The sequence below is a fragment of the Notamacropus eugenii genome, chromosome 3, assembly GCF_028372415.1.
Source record: "Notamacropus eugenii isolate mMacEug1 chromosome 3, mMacEug1.pri_v2, whole genome shotgun sequence".
Taxonomy (NCBI): domain Eukaryota; kingdom Metazoa; phylum Chordata; class Mammalia; order Diprotodontia; family Macropodidae; genus Notamacropus; species Notamacropus eugenii.
In genome coordinates this window covers 424,722,112-424,737,716 of record NC_092874.1, presented here as the reverse complement: position 1 = coordinate 424,737,716, position 15,605 = coordinate 424,722,112, and the positions used below count along the sequence as shown (strand labels likewise).

Below are 15,605 nucleotides of genomic sequence, written 5' to 3'. Positions count from 1 at the left end.
AAACAAGACACGCTATCTCCTTGACTGGGCATTTTCACTGGCTGTCCCCACGCCTAGAAGACTCTCCCTCCTCATCTTGATCTCTAGGTGTCCTGGCTTCCTTCAAGACCCAACTAAAATCCTACCTTCAAGTACAAGAAGCCTTTCCTAATCCCTCCCAATTTTAGTGCTTTCCCTTTGGAATTAGACCCAACTTATCCTGTATATTGTGTTAGCATATACTTTCAAGTATTTATTTATTTATTTTTAAAGCACTTTACATATTTTTTGAGCAGAAAAAAAGATAGTACATGAAGCTACAAATCTATTATGTACAACTTGTTATTCCTTTTAAATATATAATAAAGCTATTATGTAATTCCTCCCCACTCCATTATTTGCATATTCCCTCTACTATTAACCTGGGACTGTTTTTAATTTTTCTTTGTATCTCTAGCACTTAGCCCAAATCCTGGCACATAGTAAATATTTCATAAATGTGTATTGACTGACCGACTGAAAGTTGGATGATTTGGGAAGTTGAAGAGTAAACTCTTTCCCTGAGCTAGACCCAGGGCTGATCTGGAGAAGAAAAGCTTGCTGGGCTTTCTTTTAGCTTTGCTTAGTAAATACCGAATATAGTGAGTCTTCATGGACCGGAATGATTCCCTGAGCTACAGCAGGCTTTAGGCAGCTACACTCTGGAAAAACATCTTAGGTAATCTCTAAGGCCCCTCCTAACTCTAAAATCTCATAATCCATGCATAGTAAGTGGGTCCATTGATGGCCAGACAAGATTAACACAGCTCTCCAGTTGGGTGGTTCTACTTCCATTAGGCCTATGAAAAACGGGTTCAGTTATGGCAATACAAGCACCTCGGTACTTGGCCTAATTCTCATAAATCATCTTGCTTTAGTCACTATCTCTCTGGGCCTCATTTTTCCTCTTCTCTAAGATGAGGAGGCTAGACAGAGTATTCTCGGGGGACCTGCCTGGCTTGAATATCCTATAATTCAGTGGAGCCTAGGCCTTTTCACTCCCATCTGCCCTTTCTATTAAAGGGAAGTTATTAGACTTGCAGCTGGGTTCATGGTACTGTTCTAACTAGGACAGTTTGCGCTTTTGAATGGTCAGGACCAAAGAATTCTTGTAGACTCTGGGAAGGCGCTCCCCAGCTGCCAGTTCTTATCAGACAGTGAGAGCAGCCTGCCACCCACCATCTTCCCACTCAAAGTCATTCCAAAACATCCCAAGCCTTCCTGGCAAAAGGAAAGTGCATTCCTGCTGTTGCATCACACACATCAAGTGTGACTCTACTTCCTTAGAGTATTATCGGAGTTACACACTCTGCGGGGGTGGGTGTGGGGAGGGGGGTGGAGAGGCAAGGACAGGTGCTGTCAAATCAGCAGTCATTCACTGCTCAGATGGAAAAGCCTCCCCAGCACATGGATTGCTTTTGTTAGCATTCAAAAGCCCCCATCTCAGAAACAATGACAGCAAATGTCTCCATAGGATTAAAAAGAAAAAGAAAAATCCTCCCTCATTGGTTTGCATCAGGTGCTCTGGCTTCATGTTGCCATAAGACAAAGAGACATCAATAGGAGAGAATAAGGCATATGATGACAAAATGAGAGTCATCTACAGCTGCAACTTTCCATACTGAATTTTCCTTGCCTTCTGAACAAGAAAATCAACATGGCGCCCAGATTCCTAGGCAGGACTGCAGTGGTGCAATACCAGGACTTGTGCAGGGGACTCTCACTCAACTGGAACTTAGGAATACAGGATTGAGAGCTCAAAAAGGCCTTAAGGATCATGTACTATAATGCTCCATTTTGCAAGAAGAGGTAACTGAAACTCAGAGTGAACTTGGAGACAGAATGGCCTGGGTTCAAATTCCACCACAGGCGCTTATTAGCTGTTACCCAGGCCAAGCTACTGAATTTCTCTGACCTCCAGCGCTCTCCTCTAGAAAGCAGGTACATTCCCCTACAACGTTGTTGTGAGGTTCAAATGAGCTGTGTTCCCGAAGCATTTTGCAAACCTTATCTCATTATATAAATGTGAGTTTAGTGTTTTACTACCAGCCACCCCCACAGTAAACTGCAGAACCAAGACATGAACCAGGATTCTTTGGACTCCATACCTGGTATGCTTTCTCATAACACAAATGTATACCACAAAGCCACATGACTACCCAGAACTCTGCATTAACTGGAGTCTTTCCTTTATTTTTTATTTTTATTCTGTTTATCCTTATAGAAACCCTGGGAAGAAGGCAGGACAGGTCTTATTACCATTCTATTTTACAGATATGGACACTGAGGATCAGAGAGAGGAAGTGATTTGTGCAGTCACTAAGTCAGAAAGTACCAGAGCCATGTCTTTAAGCTCCAAGTCAAGCTGCCTCCTGTTCAAAGAGAGTCATCTGCATAGAAATGCTTTGAAAACTGGTGCCTTCTCTAGGAATATTAGAGAAGCAGAGACAGACACAGAAAAGTCCTCAGGGACCAACCTCATTTCAAAGGTACAGCTGTAGGAAACTGAGGCCCCATGTAGGTGAAGCGTTCACCCAAGGGGCAAACAGGTAGGAAGCAGCTGAGGTGGGGCATGAACCTGGTCCTCTGAAAGGTAATCACAACTCAGATCTGGGATTTGGTCCCCAAATCAAATGCACCACTTATTTAATCTTGTATTGAGCACAGTACCCATTCAGTACAATGTCCTTCCCACCTTCTACCTCCAGCTAGTATAAAGGTTCAAGATGAAGACACTAATATCCTGAAAGATCCTCGGTTATTAAACAAGATTCCAAACTCAGGTGAAGAAGAAGAAGAAGAAGAAGAAGAAGAAGAAGAAGAAGAAGAAGGAGAAGAAGAAGAAGGAGGAGGAGGAGGAGGAGGAGGAGAAGAAGAAGGAGGAGGAGAAGATAAGAAGGAGAAGCAGAAGATAAGAAGGAGAAGCAGAAGATAAGAAGGAGAAGGAGGAGAAGAAGAAGGAGGAGGAGAAGGAGAAGAGAAGAAGAAGGAGGAGAAGAAGAAGAAGGAGGAGGAGAAGAAGGAGGAGAAGAAGAAGAAGAAGGAGGAGGAGGAAGAGGAGGAAGATGAGGAGGAGAAAAAGGAGAAGAAGAAAAAGGAGAAGGAAAATGAGAATGGCAAGAAGAGGAGGAAGAAGAAGTATATACATATACACACATGCATACACACACATATATGCATATAAACATTGCATCAATGCTTATCAAAAGGTTAAACCAAGATGATTACAGAATAAACCATCTGTGGACCAACACTGGTATGAGTATGAAACCAAATTGTTCTTGGCTAGTCATTGTGTGCCCCAAATGTGCTTGGCACAGGAGACCCATCCCTTGACATTTGGGGGATGACATTCCAAAAATCAGCTTTAGAAATAGTTTCAGAAGTCACTTGCCCAATTAAGTTTTCAGTTGCTCACAACATTTACCCATCTTCCTCCAGACATTACAAGAAATCATTTACTGGACATTCATTCTGTATCAGATTCTATACTAAATGTTACCGGAGGATACAGAAAGTTCCTGCCCTCAAGATGTTTATAATCTAATAGAGGAAAGAAGGTAAGTATATAAACAAATCTACTGGGATATAAATGCCAAAAGACAAATCCAATAGAGTCAACCACAAAAGATATAATGGTATAATCTAATATTTCCAAAATAAAAAAGACATTACAGAATATTCTCTTGGTCTTTTTGAAGTTACAGACAAAGGGGTATCAAAGAAGAGAGGAGGAGGGAAAATTTCTTGGGTTGTATTCAGGACTGTTTCTTTCTCCTAGAAAGAAGGGGGTTTAGGAAACTTCATCTCCCAGAAATCTCTTGGGCAAAGCTTGGAACTGATAACTTGAACCACCAATAAACAGAGAAAATTTTCCTGCACAGGCTACACAGGGGCCAATACGACGGTAGAGGGGAGATCATTTACTATTTCTGTCTCAAGTTCACAAAGGCAGGCACTGATTTATCCTGTCTCCTCCTCCCTGTGCCATCCTCCACCTTAGGAAATCCAAGTCACTGGACTGAAAATAAACAACGTCCAGAAGAAGGGAAAGTCACCATATTCTGACGAATTCCTGGAAAGCCCAATTCACACTGGCAGCATTTTTAAGGCCACTTCCTTTGGCAACAGGAAATTCAATTCAATTACACAAACATCATTCAGGCATATCCTGCCAGAGATCATTAATCAGTAGCTTCAAAACACAATAGTAGGTGAAAAGGGCCAGCTAATTCCCTAAGAAAAATGTTAAAAATGGGCACTCCGCTAAAACAATAAATAAAGCGATCACTAGTGCTTACATAGCCTATTAAGTCATGCAAAGCACTTTACATAAGTTATATCATTTGATCCTCACAATAACCTTGTTAGGGAGGTGATGTTATCTTCATTTTGCAGATGAGGAAACTAAAACTCAGAGTAGTTCACACGGCTAGAAAGTATCTGGGAGAAGGGAGAGGGAACAAGTATTTGTTAAGCCCCTACTGCATGCTAGGCAGGGGGCTATGCCTTGTAAATATGATCTCAGTTGATTCCCTCAACAATCCTGTGGGGGAGGTGCTATTATTAGCTTCATTCTACTTGCCCAAGTCAAGTTAAGTGATTTGCCCAGGGTTACAAGGCTAGTAAATGTCTGACACTGGATTTGAACTCAGGTCTTCCTGAGCAGCTAGGTGGTGAAGTGGATAGAGGACTGTGCCTGGAGATAGGAAGAGTTAAATTCAAATCTGACCCCAGACAATGGCTAGTCATATGACCCTAGGCAAGTCACTTAACCTTGTTTACCTCAGTTTACTCTTCTGAAAAATGAGCCGTAGAAGGAAATATCTTTGCCAAGAAAACCTCAAACAGGGTCACAATGAGTCTGTTGTGACTGAACAACGACTTCCTACTGGTCCAGCATTCTACCCACAGTGCTTCAAGTGCATTTGAATCCTTCCAATCCAAAGCTTCTTAACTTCAAGTCCAACGCTCTCCATTGCATCATCTAATTGCCTTTTTACTAAAGTCATTCTAAACCCTCCTCCAGAATCTGCCACAGTGATTTTCCTAAAGCATAAGTCTGACAATCCCTCCCCTATCAATAGATTCTAGTGGCTCTCTATTACTTTGTGAGATTAAATAAAAATTCCTGTGTTTGGCATTTAGAATACTTCACAATCTGGCCTCAGACTACCAGTCTATAGTCTTATACTTCACTTCCTTTCTCACCTACTACAGTCTAGTCTAGTCTCTCTGTTCCTCATATAGAACACTCACCTCTGTTCCTTTGCATTGGTGTTTCCCACATGTCTGGATAACTCTCCCTCTTCACCTTTGCTTCTTAGAATTCCCATTTTCCATCTATGCTAAGCTTCATTGTCTTTCCTGATCTTACTAGCTGTTATTGCCTTCCCACCTAAATCAATGTATGCTTATTTTCAAACATTTTGTACATATCTCCTTGGCCTATGGAGTTTCCCCCAGTTAGATGGTAAGATCCTTAAGGGAAGAGATTGTTTCATTTCTGTCTTTTCATCCCTAGAGCCTAGCACAGAGTAGGCACTTAATATGTGCTGATTGACTGGTTGAATAATTTATGTTGGCAAAGAAACTCTCATGTATTAGATACTTACTATGCACTAAGTCTGAGAAGCTACAAAAATTAAAGAGGGAATTTACAGTCTAATTTACAGTTTAATAATCAATAAAGTCTAATAATCAATAATACAGTCTAATAATCGTTCAGAGAGTAGGTGCTTAATAGGTGCTGTTTGGCTGGTTGAATGACTTATATTGGCAAAGCAATGCTCATGGTATTAGATACCCACTATGTGCTAAGTCTGGGAAGTTATGAAAATTAGGTTTATGCTTTCAGGGAGTTGACAGTCTAATAATCAATCAACCCCAAATCATTCAGTCAATAAGCATTTGTGTACTTACTGTGTTCCAGCTTCTGAGCTGCTCACTGGGGATGCAAGGGCAAAAGCAAAAACAGTGTGTGGCCTCAAAGAGATGGCTAATAGAGGCGATAACGTGCGTGCACACGCACACACACACAAATAATCATGATAAAAAAATTGAACAGTCAATGTGTAAGAAAGCTACAAAGTGCTAGAGGAGCCCAGAGGGAAGAAAGAATATTTCCAAGGAGGTGTACTTGACCTACCTACCCTGCCCACCTTAGAAAGAGATGGGGAGCAGTAGCCTGGTGGTGCCCTTTTTTGAAGGAGCAAGCCTTGGCAAGACAATGATGTGACTTCGTTCTTTATTTCTTTTTTATCTTCCCAGCTAGACTGCAAGCCTGGAGGTTAGGGATTCTATTGAAGTGGAAAGACTCCCTTAATTGGGAGTCAAGAGATCTAGGTTCTAGATCTGGCTTCTCCTTTTTTCCCTATAAAATGGTGGACTTGGATGAAGTGACCTTTACAGTCCCTTCCAGATCTAATACTCTGTGATTCCAAGATCTCTCACAACAATTAACACGGCACCTTGACTTCATTTAGACCCAGCATTATGGTACCATGCAAAGAATCCAGGGCTTGGATGAACTGGGTTTAAACCTTAGCTCTACTACTTACAACTTGTGTGGTGACCCCTGTGCAGGTTGTGTATCTTCCCTGGGTCTATGTTTTCTATAAGCTCCTTAAAGGTTTCGTATCAGTCTTTGTGTTCCCAGTGCATAGTAGGCATTTAATAGGTTTCTCGCACATAGTAATCATTTAATAAATGCTTGTTGATTGCCTAAGCTAAGGACAGTGGGCTTAACCTCTTATGGTTCCCTCCCAGCTCTACATTTCCAATCTTGTGATTCCCAAATCTGAGATATTTTCTTGGCATTCCCTTTCTTCCAAGGCCAATGTTCATTCCCTACTACACATCCAGCCCCCTTGCACACATAGGCATGTACGGGCACACTCATCTCCAGCATGGGTTTCAGGCCCTTTGCCTATGTTCACCAGAGACACAGGGGATGGGGATCACGGAATAGAAACTATAGGGATTTGCCTCCTCTGAAATACACACACACACACACACACACACACACACGTGTGCGCTCGCACATGTGTGCGCTTCTACCCCTTGCTAAAAGCTACTACCTCTAATGAAAGGTTGGGCACAGATGAATGCTTCACCTTTTTGTCAACTAACTAGTCATCCTTCAGAAAACAGCCCAACTTTTCATGTTCGAATCATAGCATGTAACGCACCCATTAAAAGTCCAGTTGCTGAATTAACTGGTAATAAAAATCCAGCCTCCAGCTAATGTCTGACATTGGGTTAACCTTAATTAGGCCAGCATTAATTAAGCTGTCTAACAAGTACTGACCTATAGTCTTAGAAGGCTGTAAGCATGTTTGATTAAGAAATACAGTCTCAAAGTCTTGTTGCACTTTTTTTCCCCTTTATTTTTGGTTGATAAAGCTTCCCTTGCTCTCTTCGTATTCCTTTAACTCCGTGAATTACTCAGGGGCCACCATGAACTTGAGTAAATGGTTAACAATCATTAACCATGACATAAGGGTTCGTTTTACAGAGAAACACATTGAGTTTGATGACTATAACTTGTCTTTCCCCCTCTCTATAAGAAAATTTAATAGTCATGTAGTCCAACTCCACTTTACAGGTGAAGAAACTGAGGCACAGAAAAGTTAAGTGATTTGCCTGAGATCACAGAGGGCTTTAGCGCAGAATTGGAGTGAACTCCATCCCTCTCCACCTAACCTGTGCACAAGACCTCCCAAAGCCCCAAAGTAGAACCAAGGGGTAGAGAAGCTGGTCTAGCAGAGGAGGTCAGGATCACATCATCTTCCTGCGTACCAGTCAGCCATCCATGTCCCTCTTGTTTTTGACCAGCATGAAGCATCCATTAAGATTTTTCTGTCAGAACTATCAGTCAGCAACACCTCTCCCTATCCCCAGCCTGGCCACTATTGATACTTTTGGCTCATGTAATGGTAATAACCATAATGATAACAACAAATAATAATGATTGACAACAAAAACCTCTGCCTCACCTAATGTTTAAAGAGCCCAAAAGAATCAACTGCCAATGGTGGCCTGTTGATATAGGATGTAGGACCTCAACTCTTAGAGGGAACTTAGGATTGGTCATCTTGTCCAACTCCTTCATTTCACTGGAGTGGGAAACTATATTAGGTATAAATAGATTTCTGGGAAGGAACTGAACAGCCCTATTTTGAGGTTCACTTCTCAAAAACCAAAAAACTTAGGTTTTTCATTTGGTTTCATGGTCAGGAGCTGTGTGACCTTGGTTAAGTCCCTTCATCCTCACTTTGCCAGTTTTTCCCCATGTGATCTTGGTAGGTCACTAATACTCTCTGGGGACTTAGTAGTACCTGTGATAGAAGGGGATTGGGTTAGCTGGCCTTTGGGGTCACTTTCAGATCTAAATCCATGATCTATGATGGCCTACTTGGTAACTAGGAAAGTCACAACCTCACTTTCCTCATGAGAGGGTGGGACCAGAAAGCCATTTGAGGTCCCATCCAATGCTAAGTCTATGATCTTATGAGCCTTTGGGTCTTTGTTTCTTCTTCTGTGAAATGAAGCACTTAGGTTAGATTAGTTTTATGGACACTTCTGGCTTTAAATTTAATTCAGTAAGCATTTATTTAAAACCTGTTATGCACCAGGAACTGTGATGAGTGCTGATGATTCAAAGGTGGTGGTGGTGGGTAAATAAACAGAAAATTAAATAAAAAATCCATACTAAGTAATACAAACAAGGGCAGCTAGGGGGCACAGTGGAGAGAACATTGGGCTTGGAGTCAGAAAGACTCATGTTCATGAGTTCAAATCTGGCCTCAGACACTTATTAGTTGTGTGACCTTGAGTAAGTCACTTACCCCTGTTTGCCTCAGTTTCTTCATCTGTAAGATGAGCTGGAGAAGGAAATGGTAAACCACTCCAGCATCTTTGCTAAGAAAGTCACAAGTGGGGTCACAGAGAGTTGGATACAACTGACAGGACTGAATAAGAATGAGATATACAAAGCCCCCTGAGCAGGGTTCTAGTAATTCAAGGTTTCCTGTAGGATATGGTATTTGAGCTGATCTTTGAAGGAATGTGGGTGTTCTATGAGGAAAGGTGGAAAGAGTGTGCTTCAGGCATAGCTTATGGCTTGGGAAAGCCATGGAGGAGGGAAATGGGATGTCACGAATGAGAAACAACAAGTAGGCGAGTTTGACTGGACAGTCAACTGTGAAGAGAAGTGATGTGTAATAATAAACTTTGGAAGGAAGGTTAGAGGCAGACTGTGAAGGGCTTTAAAAAAAGAAACATATGAGTTTGTATTTTTTGTTTGTATTTTTATCCATCAGAGCTTTAAGAGCAGGAGAGCAATATGGAATATTAATTTTGCAACTGTGTGGAGCCTGGATTTGGAGAAGAGAGACCTAAGGTAGGGAGACTGATTAGGAGGCTACTGTAATAGAACAGGTGAGGGCTGATGGGAGCCTAGGGTGACACTAGAGTGTGTGCGTGTGTGTGTGGTAGATTCAAGACACATTGGGTTGTTCAATTTAAAGTTCATTTTCTATTATGTGCCCGGCATTGGGTTGGGTTTTAAGGAGAGAGGTAGAGACATGGCTGCTACCCTCTAGGAATTTAGAGGTGAATTGACAAGACAAGACACACACCCACATGCATGGAACAAAGAATAATCAGGTGCTGAGAGCTATGCTATAGACTGTAATTTCAGGAGACAAAGAAGAGAGAAGAAATTAGTATGTGCTTGAATGGTCAGGGAAGACTTACTGGAAGAAGTGGTCATTGAGAGAGGTAGGACTGGGGTAGTGGAAGAGGAAGATGAACCATATTCCATGTAGTACAAAGTATCCTTAGAAGGGTATCAACACATATTGGACAGTGACCAGGGTAGCTAGGTGCCATAGTGAACAGAATGCCAGGTCTGGCATCAGAAAGACTTGAGTTCATATCTTGCCTCACACTAGCTGTGACCCTGGGTAAATCAGTTACCCTTGTTTACCTCAGTTTTCTCATCTATCAAATGCCCTGGAGAAGGAAATGGCAAACTACTCCAGTATCTCTACCGAGAAAACCTCCAATGGAGTCATGAAGAGTTGGACATGACTGAAATGGCTGAACCACAATGGACAGCGACTGCTTACTGACTGCACAGTTTCTTTCATTGAACCTCAGATTCCTCATATGTAAAAGGAAGAGGCTGGGTTGCACGATCTCAAAGTTTCCCTCCACCTCTAAATCACAGCATGGTAGAGTGGGAAAGTGTTGGATTTGGAGTCAGGTGACCTGGATTCAAGTCCTGACTCACTACCTAGATAATCTAAAGCAGATCAATGAGCCTCTCTAGGACACAGGTTTTTCTCCCTTCCTTCCTTCCTTCCTTCCTTCCTTCCTTCCTTCCTTCCTTCCTTCCTTCCTTCCTTCCTTCCTTCCTTTTCTTCTGTCTTTCTTTTCTTAAAGAATGAGATTGGATCAGATGACCTCTAAGGGCCCTTCAAGTTCCATATCTAGGATCCTACAAAATGCATTTAAACCCCAGTTTCCTCATCTGAAAATGAGGGTAATCATACTTGTTCTATTTAGGCCATAGTCAAGACCAAATGCAAAGATGGATGTGTGAAAGTATGTAAAGCAGTTTATAACCTATATGGAGGTACATTAGAATATGATATAAAAACCATTAAGACTGAGGTCTGAAGATATTCCCAGCCTTCCCTTCTCCAGATCTCTCCTATCATAATACCTTCACCTGCATGTTACCAGGTGCACACCTGCCAAGTGTGAATTCCCCTCAACACTCCAATTCTTAACCCCATTCAAGGTGCCACCACAGAGTATTGGAAAATCTGCTTCCCTTAGCCATGGAAGACCCATGAGGAAGGGTTTACTATCTATTTCTAAAAACCTAGCCAAGGCCCTGTCAAAAAGAAGTAAAATCCAGAGCTTTCTGTTCACACAAACAAACAAACAAACCCCCAGGCTTTTCTGTGAGGGTGGGGAAAAAATAACACCCTACACAAAAATTCCCCTGGAATATAACAGCAAATCACAGTCTCAGCGAGGTTCATAATAAACAGGGATCTTTTCACAAGCCTCCTGACTCAGCACCTGAGGCATGTTCGTAACTCCACTCACACGCACTTGAACTAGACAATTTGAACAGCTTGCTAAGGAAGGATTTGCGATCAATGGCAGGAGAGTGACCGTGTTGGTTGTGGCCCTGCTTATTTTTTTTTCCAACCATTCATTCCAGTTCCTGATATTAGTCCATAAACCCTGAAATTGCCTGACTCCAGAAGGGGCAAGGAAATCAGTCACTCCTGTTAATGACAGATAGCCATGGCCAATGCTTGCCCCCTTGCTGCTTTTCAGAGAGCAGAAGACCTCACCTTCAGTGCCTGAAATTGGACCCAATAGGGTGGAACCAGCCCTGGGCCTCACTGTGTAATTTACACTGCCATTGGAAGATTCTTCTGGCTCTTAGCTGGCTTCCTTCATTTCCCAAGGAGATAGGATATTTTGGGGGTAATTGAAATGGCCCAAAATAGCATCTAGGAATTGGCAAGTCATCTTCTAGCGGGAAGAAGCATTTGGGGGAGATGCTGGGAGATGACCCTTAAGGCATGGGTCTCCCAGCAGACATAACAAGGGAAAGTAGTCAGGTCAGGTTAAGCATTAGGGGGTACCATGCCAAGACAGAGATCCAATAAAAAGCAGAAATCTTGTATCACCACCGTATCTGTTCATATTTGTCAGCTGCCCAAGAAGGACATATTAGAGCATTAGGTGGCTGGCTGGGAGGCTTAGGACTCTAATCCCCTCTGGCTCTCACCAGGACACCTCACCTAATGAAACAGGAGGCTTTAATTCCATAAATACTCCAGCTGTGTGATGTCACCAGCACAATGCAAACTTTAACAACCTTTACTGTGGCTACAGATCCCTCACTTCTCAGTCCAACAGGGCAGCAGCCAGTGCAAAGAGCTCTTGAAACTCAGAAACAAAACAAGATATTTCAGCAGCCTCTGCTGCAGGGCTGGGACTGCGGACATGCTCTGGTTTTGAGACAAACCCTTCACCCCCTGGGGTGGGGGTTGGAGTGGGCAAGACAACGGCCTTTCTTCCCTCCATTCCACATCTACAGTCCAGAGGTTTCAACCTACACAACACCAACAATATGTCCCAGCCAGAACAGGCAGCAGTGCAAACGTCCCTGAGGCCGAGGAGGTTTTTAATGAGCAGTTATTTTGTACCAGAAAATAAAAACAATATGGGAGCAACGTTTAAATTTAAAATAGCAGAGAGATCTCATCCGGCAGGACTAGGAATGAAGTGTGGGGTAGGGGTTCCTGCCACAAAACGGGCAGAGAAGAGATCAAGAGTCTGGCATGCTGATTCATTAACACCCTCGCCATCCTCAATCCTACTATTCCAGCCTCAGTGCCTTTGTGACATGAATGTCCACGGGTCAGTTCACCTGCCAATGAACAGCACCAATAGTCCAAGCTGCAGTACTGGCCTCTGCTGAAAAGAGACCTTTACGGTTCCCATTGCCGCACCCTGACACACCACATCGCTTTGCCCACGTTGTACCTCCAACCCCTTCTCCCTCTGATAATCCACAGTATATCTCCCAGGTGCTGGGCTCCCAGCTCAGAGAAGAAACATACTCACAAATAACACCTTCTACAAGCCATCCTGTATGGGGGGTGTTTTTTTTCCCCTTCTCTCTCTTGCTCTTTTTCTGTCTTGTTATGATAAACCGGAGGTAGGGTAGAGGTCACTCTGGCAAGAAGTAAAAAAAAATGATAAAAATTCACATTCAGAGTGTGAGCACTCTCATTCACTCTCAGCCTGGGAGAACGACACAGGAAAGCTAGTCAGCCTACGCTGCAAGTGTCATCAAACATGCATCAGATGAGCCCAGGACCAAGGGGTTCTGCTCTGCCCAGGAGCCAGGGAGGAAGATTAGAGAACGTGCAGAGCAGCAAGCACCAAGCCTGGATGGTGTGATCTGGGCTGGCTTTCTGCTACCTAGGAACACCTCTGATTCTTCCCTTTTTTTTTTTCCTCCCTTCCCCACGCAGAATGTGGGGGAAAAAAAAGGAAGGGGGGGGGGAGAGAGAATTTGCCTTTCGATTTTAGCTCACAGTCAGCAGTCAGAGGAGTGACTGGGGAGATGGTAGCATTCACCATCACAGAAGAAGCAACGTAGTACAGTCCAAAGAGGACCAATCACCTTGGCTTCCGTCTCCATGGCAACAGCAGCATCCGTAGCGGCAAATCGTATTCCCTCCTGGCTGCAAAGTCAATTTATAGTCACATACTATTCTGTGAACTGATAAGGCAGCAGGGGCTACATCAGGGACTAGCCAGAGAGAGCAGGAATAGAAATAAGCCATGCTAGACTGAGAATGTCAGTGCCATCCATCAGGGCTCCCATGTCTGTGGTGTCATTCACAGAGAAGCACATACCAACACCCACCCCCTGCTAAGGGCATCTGGAAACTTGCTGCTCATAGAAATGCTCTTCTAAATGCCCTTCTCAAAAAAAGACTTTTCTCTGGGGCATAAACTATACCTTATCATTAACCCAGAGGGTTATTAAAAATAATACACAACAACAAAAATGCACAAGCTTGTGACCAAGCTGCCTTCACATAGGTTCCCTGATGCCTTTCCCTGAAGGCAGAACCTTGCAGATACTTATTGCACTCAGTTCCCCACCTTCTTCATGAATCCTTTTCTAACCTCTCTTGCCCTTCTCAGGACTCCTGAGATGGCTTGACTCTCTGAGGGGATGTATTATTTCACATGGTCTCTTATCCTCAGTTTTCTAAGTCTTGCCTCCTAGAATAGTCCCATGCCCTGTGTTTCCTTTACATCCCTCCACTGCATCTAGCACAGTGCTGGACACATGATTGGCCTCCAATAATCATTGCATTGGATTGAACCCAGGCTCTCTATTGCTTGGCAACCTGTGGCTCCCTGGAGTGGATCTGAACATGAAAACCCAGACCCAGCTGTGCAGGTTGAATTCACTGCGACTCAACAAGCATTTAAGTCCCTGCTATGGGCAAGGCGCTGTACTAGGTGCTGGGGATACACAGACAAAAGGAATAGAACATCTATAAATCCTTAGGCTGGAAAACAAATTCCATTGTGACTGCAAGGATGCATTGTATCCCACCCCCATTCCCCAGTGTCTCTGCCTTCTCCACCTTTCTCCCACCCATGTTCTACAGTGCAGGGCAGTCCTCATTCCCATAGCTCTGGTGTCCACAGAATGAACCAGTGATCTTCTCTTGGCTTTCACACACTGGTTAATCCTTCTTGAGTCAGGTACCATGCTAATAATCCTCTCTATAGTTATTTCCAAGCAAAGTTTTCCCTTTGAAAACAACTAGCTTTTCAATATCCACACCCTCACTCCCTTGCCTCCCAGAACAGATCTCTTTCCCCTGGTAGCTGGCTTTGTTTAGTCTCTGATGACTTCCATTATTCAATCCTGCCTTGGGGCTAAAGTCTGGACAAGTTAAAAGACAGCTCTTTTAGCATCATTCCCTTATCCACCTTTCCAGGGTCCAAAGGCCCAAGGATAGAAAAGAGAGGGAGTCTGCCTTTCTCTGCAACTGTCCCTGTCCCTAAATCTCTCTCCCTGCCATCCCTCTACCCTCAGTGGGGCTAATTCATCCTCCATTTCATGAACAGTCTGTTGCCCCTGGGATACCAAACCAGCCTCTGAGAATCAGTGAGTCACCCACACCACCATCTGGCCACCTAGCTAAATTCAATGCAAAAAACACTCACGTGGTTTTGGAAATATTTTTAGCTCTGGGTCTGGAAGTGGGGCCAAGACTGCATCCTCACCTAGGGATGGACTCCCAAGGTCTTGAGAAAGTAGGGGTCTTTATTCCTAATATCTATACCATACCTTCTGAGATTTTCTTGACAACAGGCTTCTTGGGCCTGGGAAGCTAAGGTTGAGAGAAGCAGTCAGGAGGTCAAATCTCACTCTCTGGAGGCATTTGCCAGCTGGAGGAATATTGGATTCCTCTGACATCTTAGAATCCTTCTGCATACACACAAAGGCCATAGGTTTTGGGGAAAGCTGCAAAGAGCTCTTCTCTGCACTAGAAATCTTTCCCAGCTTTGTAGAGGTGGCAGGTGGAGAGAGACTCAATCCAGGTCAGCATCCAACTGGGAAATCAACCAAGCCAAGGTTCTAAGCCTCCCAAATATTAATCTTACTCTTGAGAGTGTGTGTGAGGGTGTTCCTTAGTATCCTCAGATAGGTGGTACATGTGGCACTAGCATCCTCAGGCTACAGAAAGAAGAGTTAGGTCTCCAGCAAGGTGGGCTGAATCTACGTGGAGGACTGAGGATGATGATAACAATGTTTACATGGTGTTTCCTATGTGTCAGGCACTGAGCTAAGTACATTACCATGATTGTCTCCTTTGATCCTCACAACCACCCTGAGAGGTAGACGCTATTATTATCACTCCCATTTTACAGATGAGAAAACTGAAGCAAACAATTTATTTTTAATTTTAATTTTTTACTTTTTAGTGATTTGTCCACCATTATCGAGCTAG

At 43.3% G+C, this 15,605-nt stretch overlaps 1 protein-coding gene across 4 annotated transcripts in view; it reads right to left on the bottom strand.

The window, feature by feature from the left end:
• Positions 1-15,605, bottom strand: part of IQSEC1 (IQ motif and Sec7 domain ArfGEF 1) — a 778,715-nt gene that overhangs the window by 291,343 nt on the left and 471,767 nt on the right. For 3 of the 4 annotated variants that reach the window (XM_072598258.1, XM_072598257.1, XM_072598264.1), the window contains exon 3: positions 12,682-12,792. The exons of the other annotated variant lie outside the window; for it this stretch is intronic. In XM_072598258.1, coding sequence (XP_072454359.1) covers positions 12,682-12,792 — 111 coding nt within the window. The remainder of the gene's footprint in view (positions 1-12,681; positions 12,793-15,605) is intronic. 4 annotated transcript variants of the gene reach the window in all.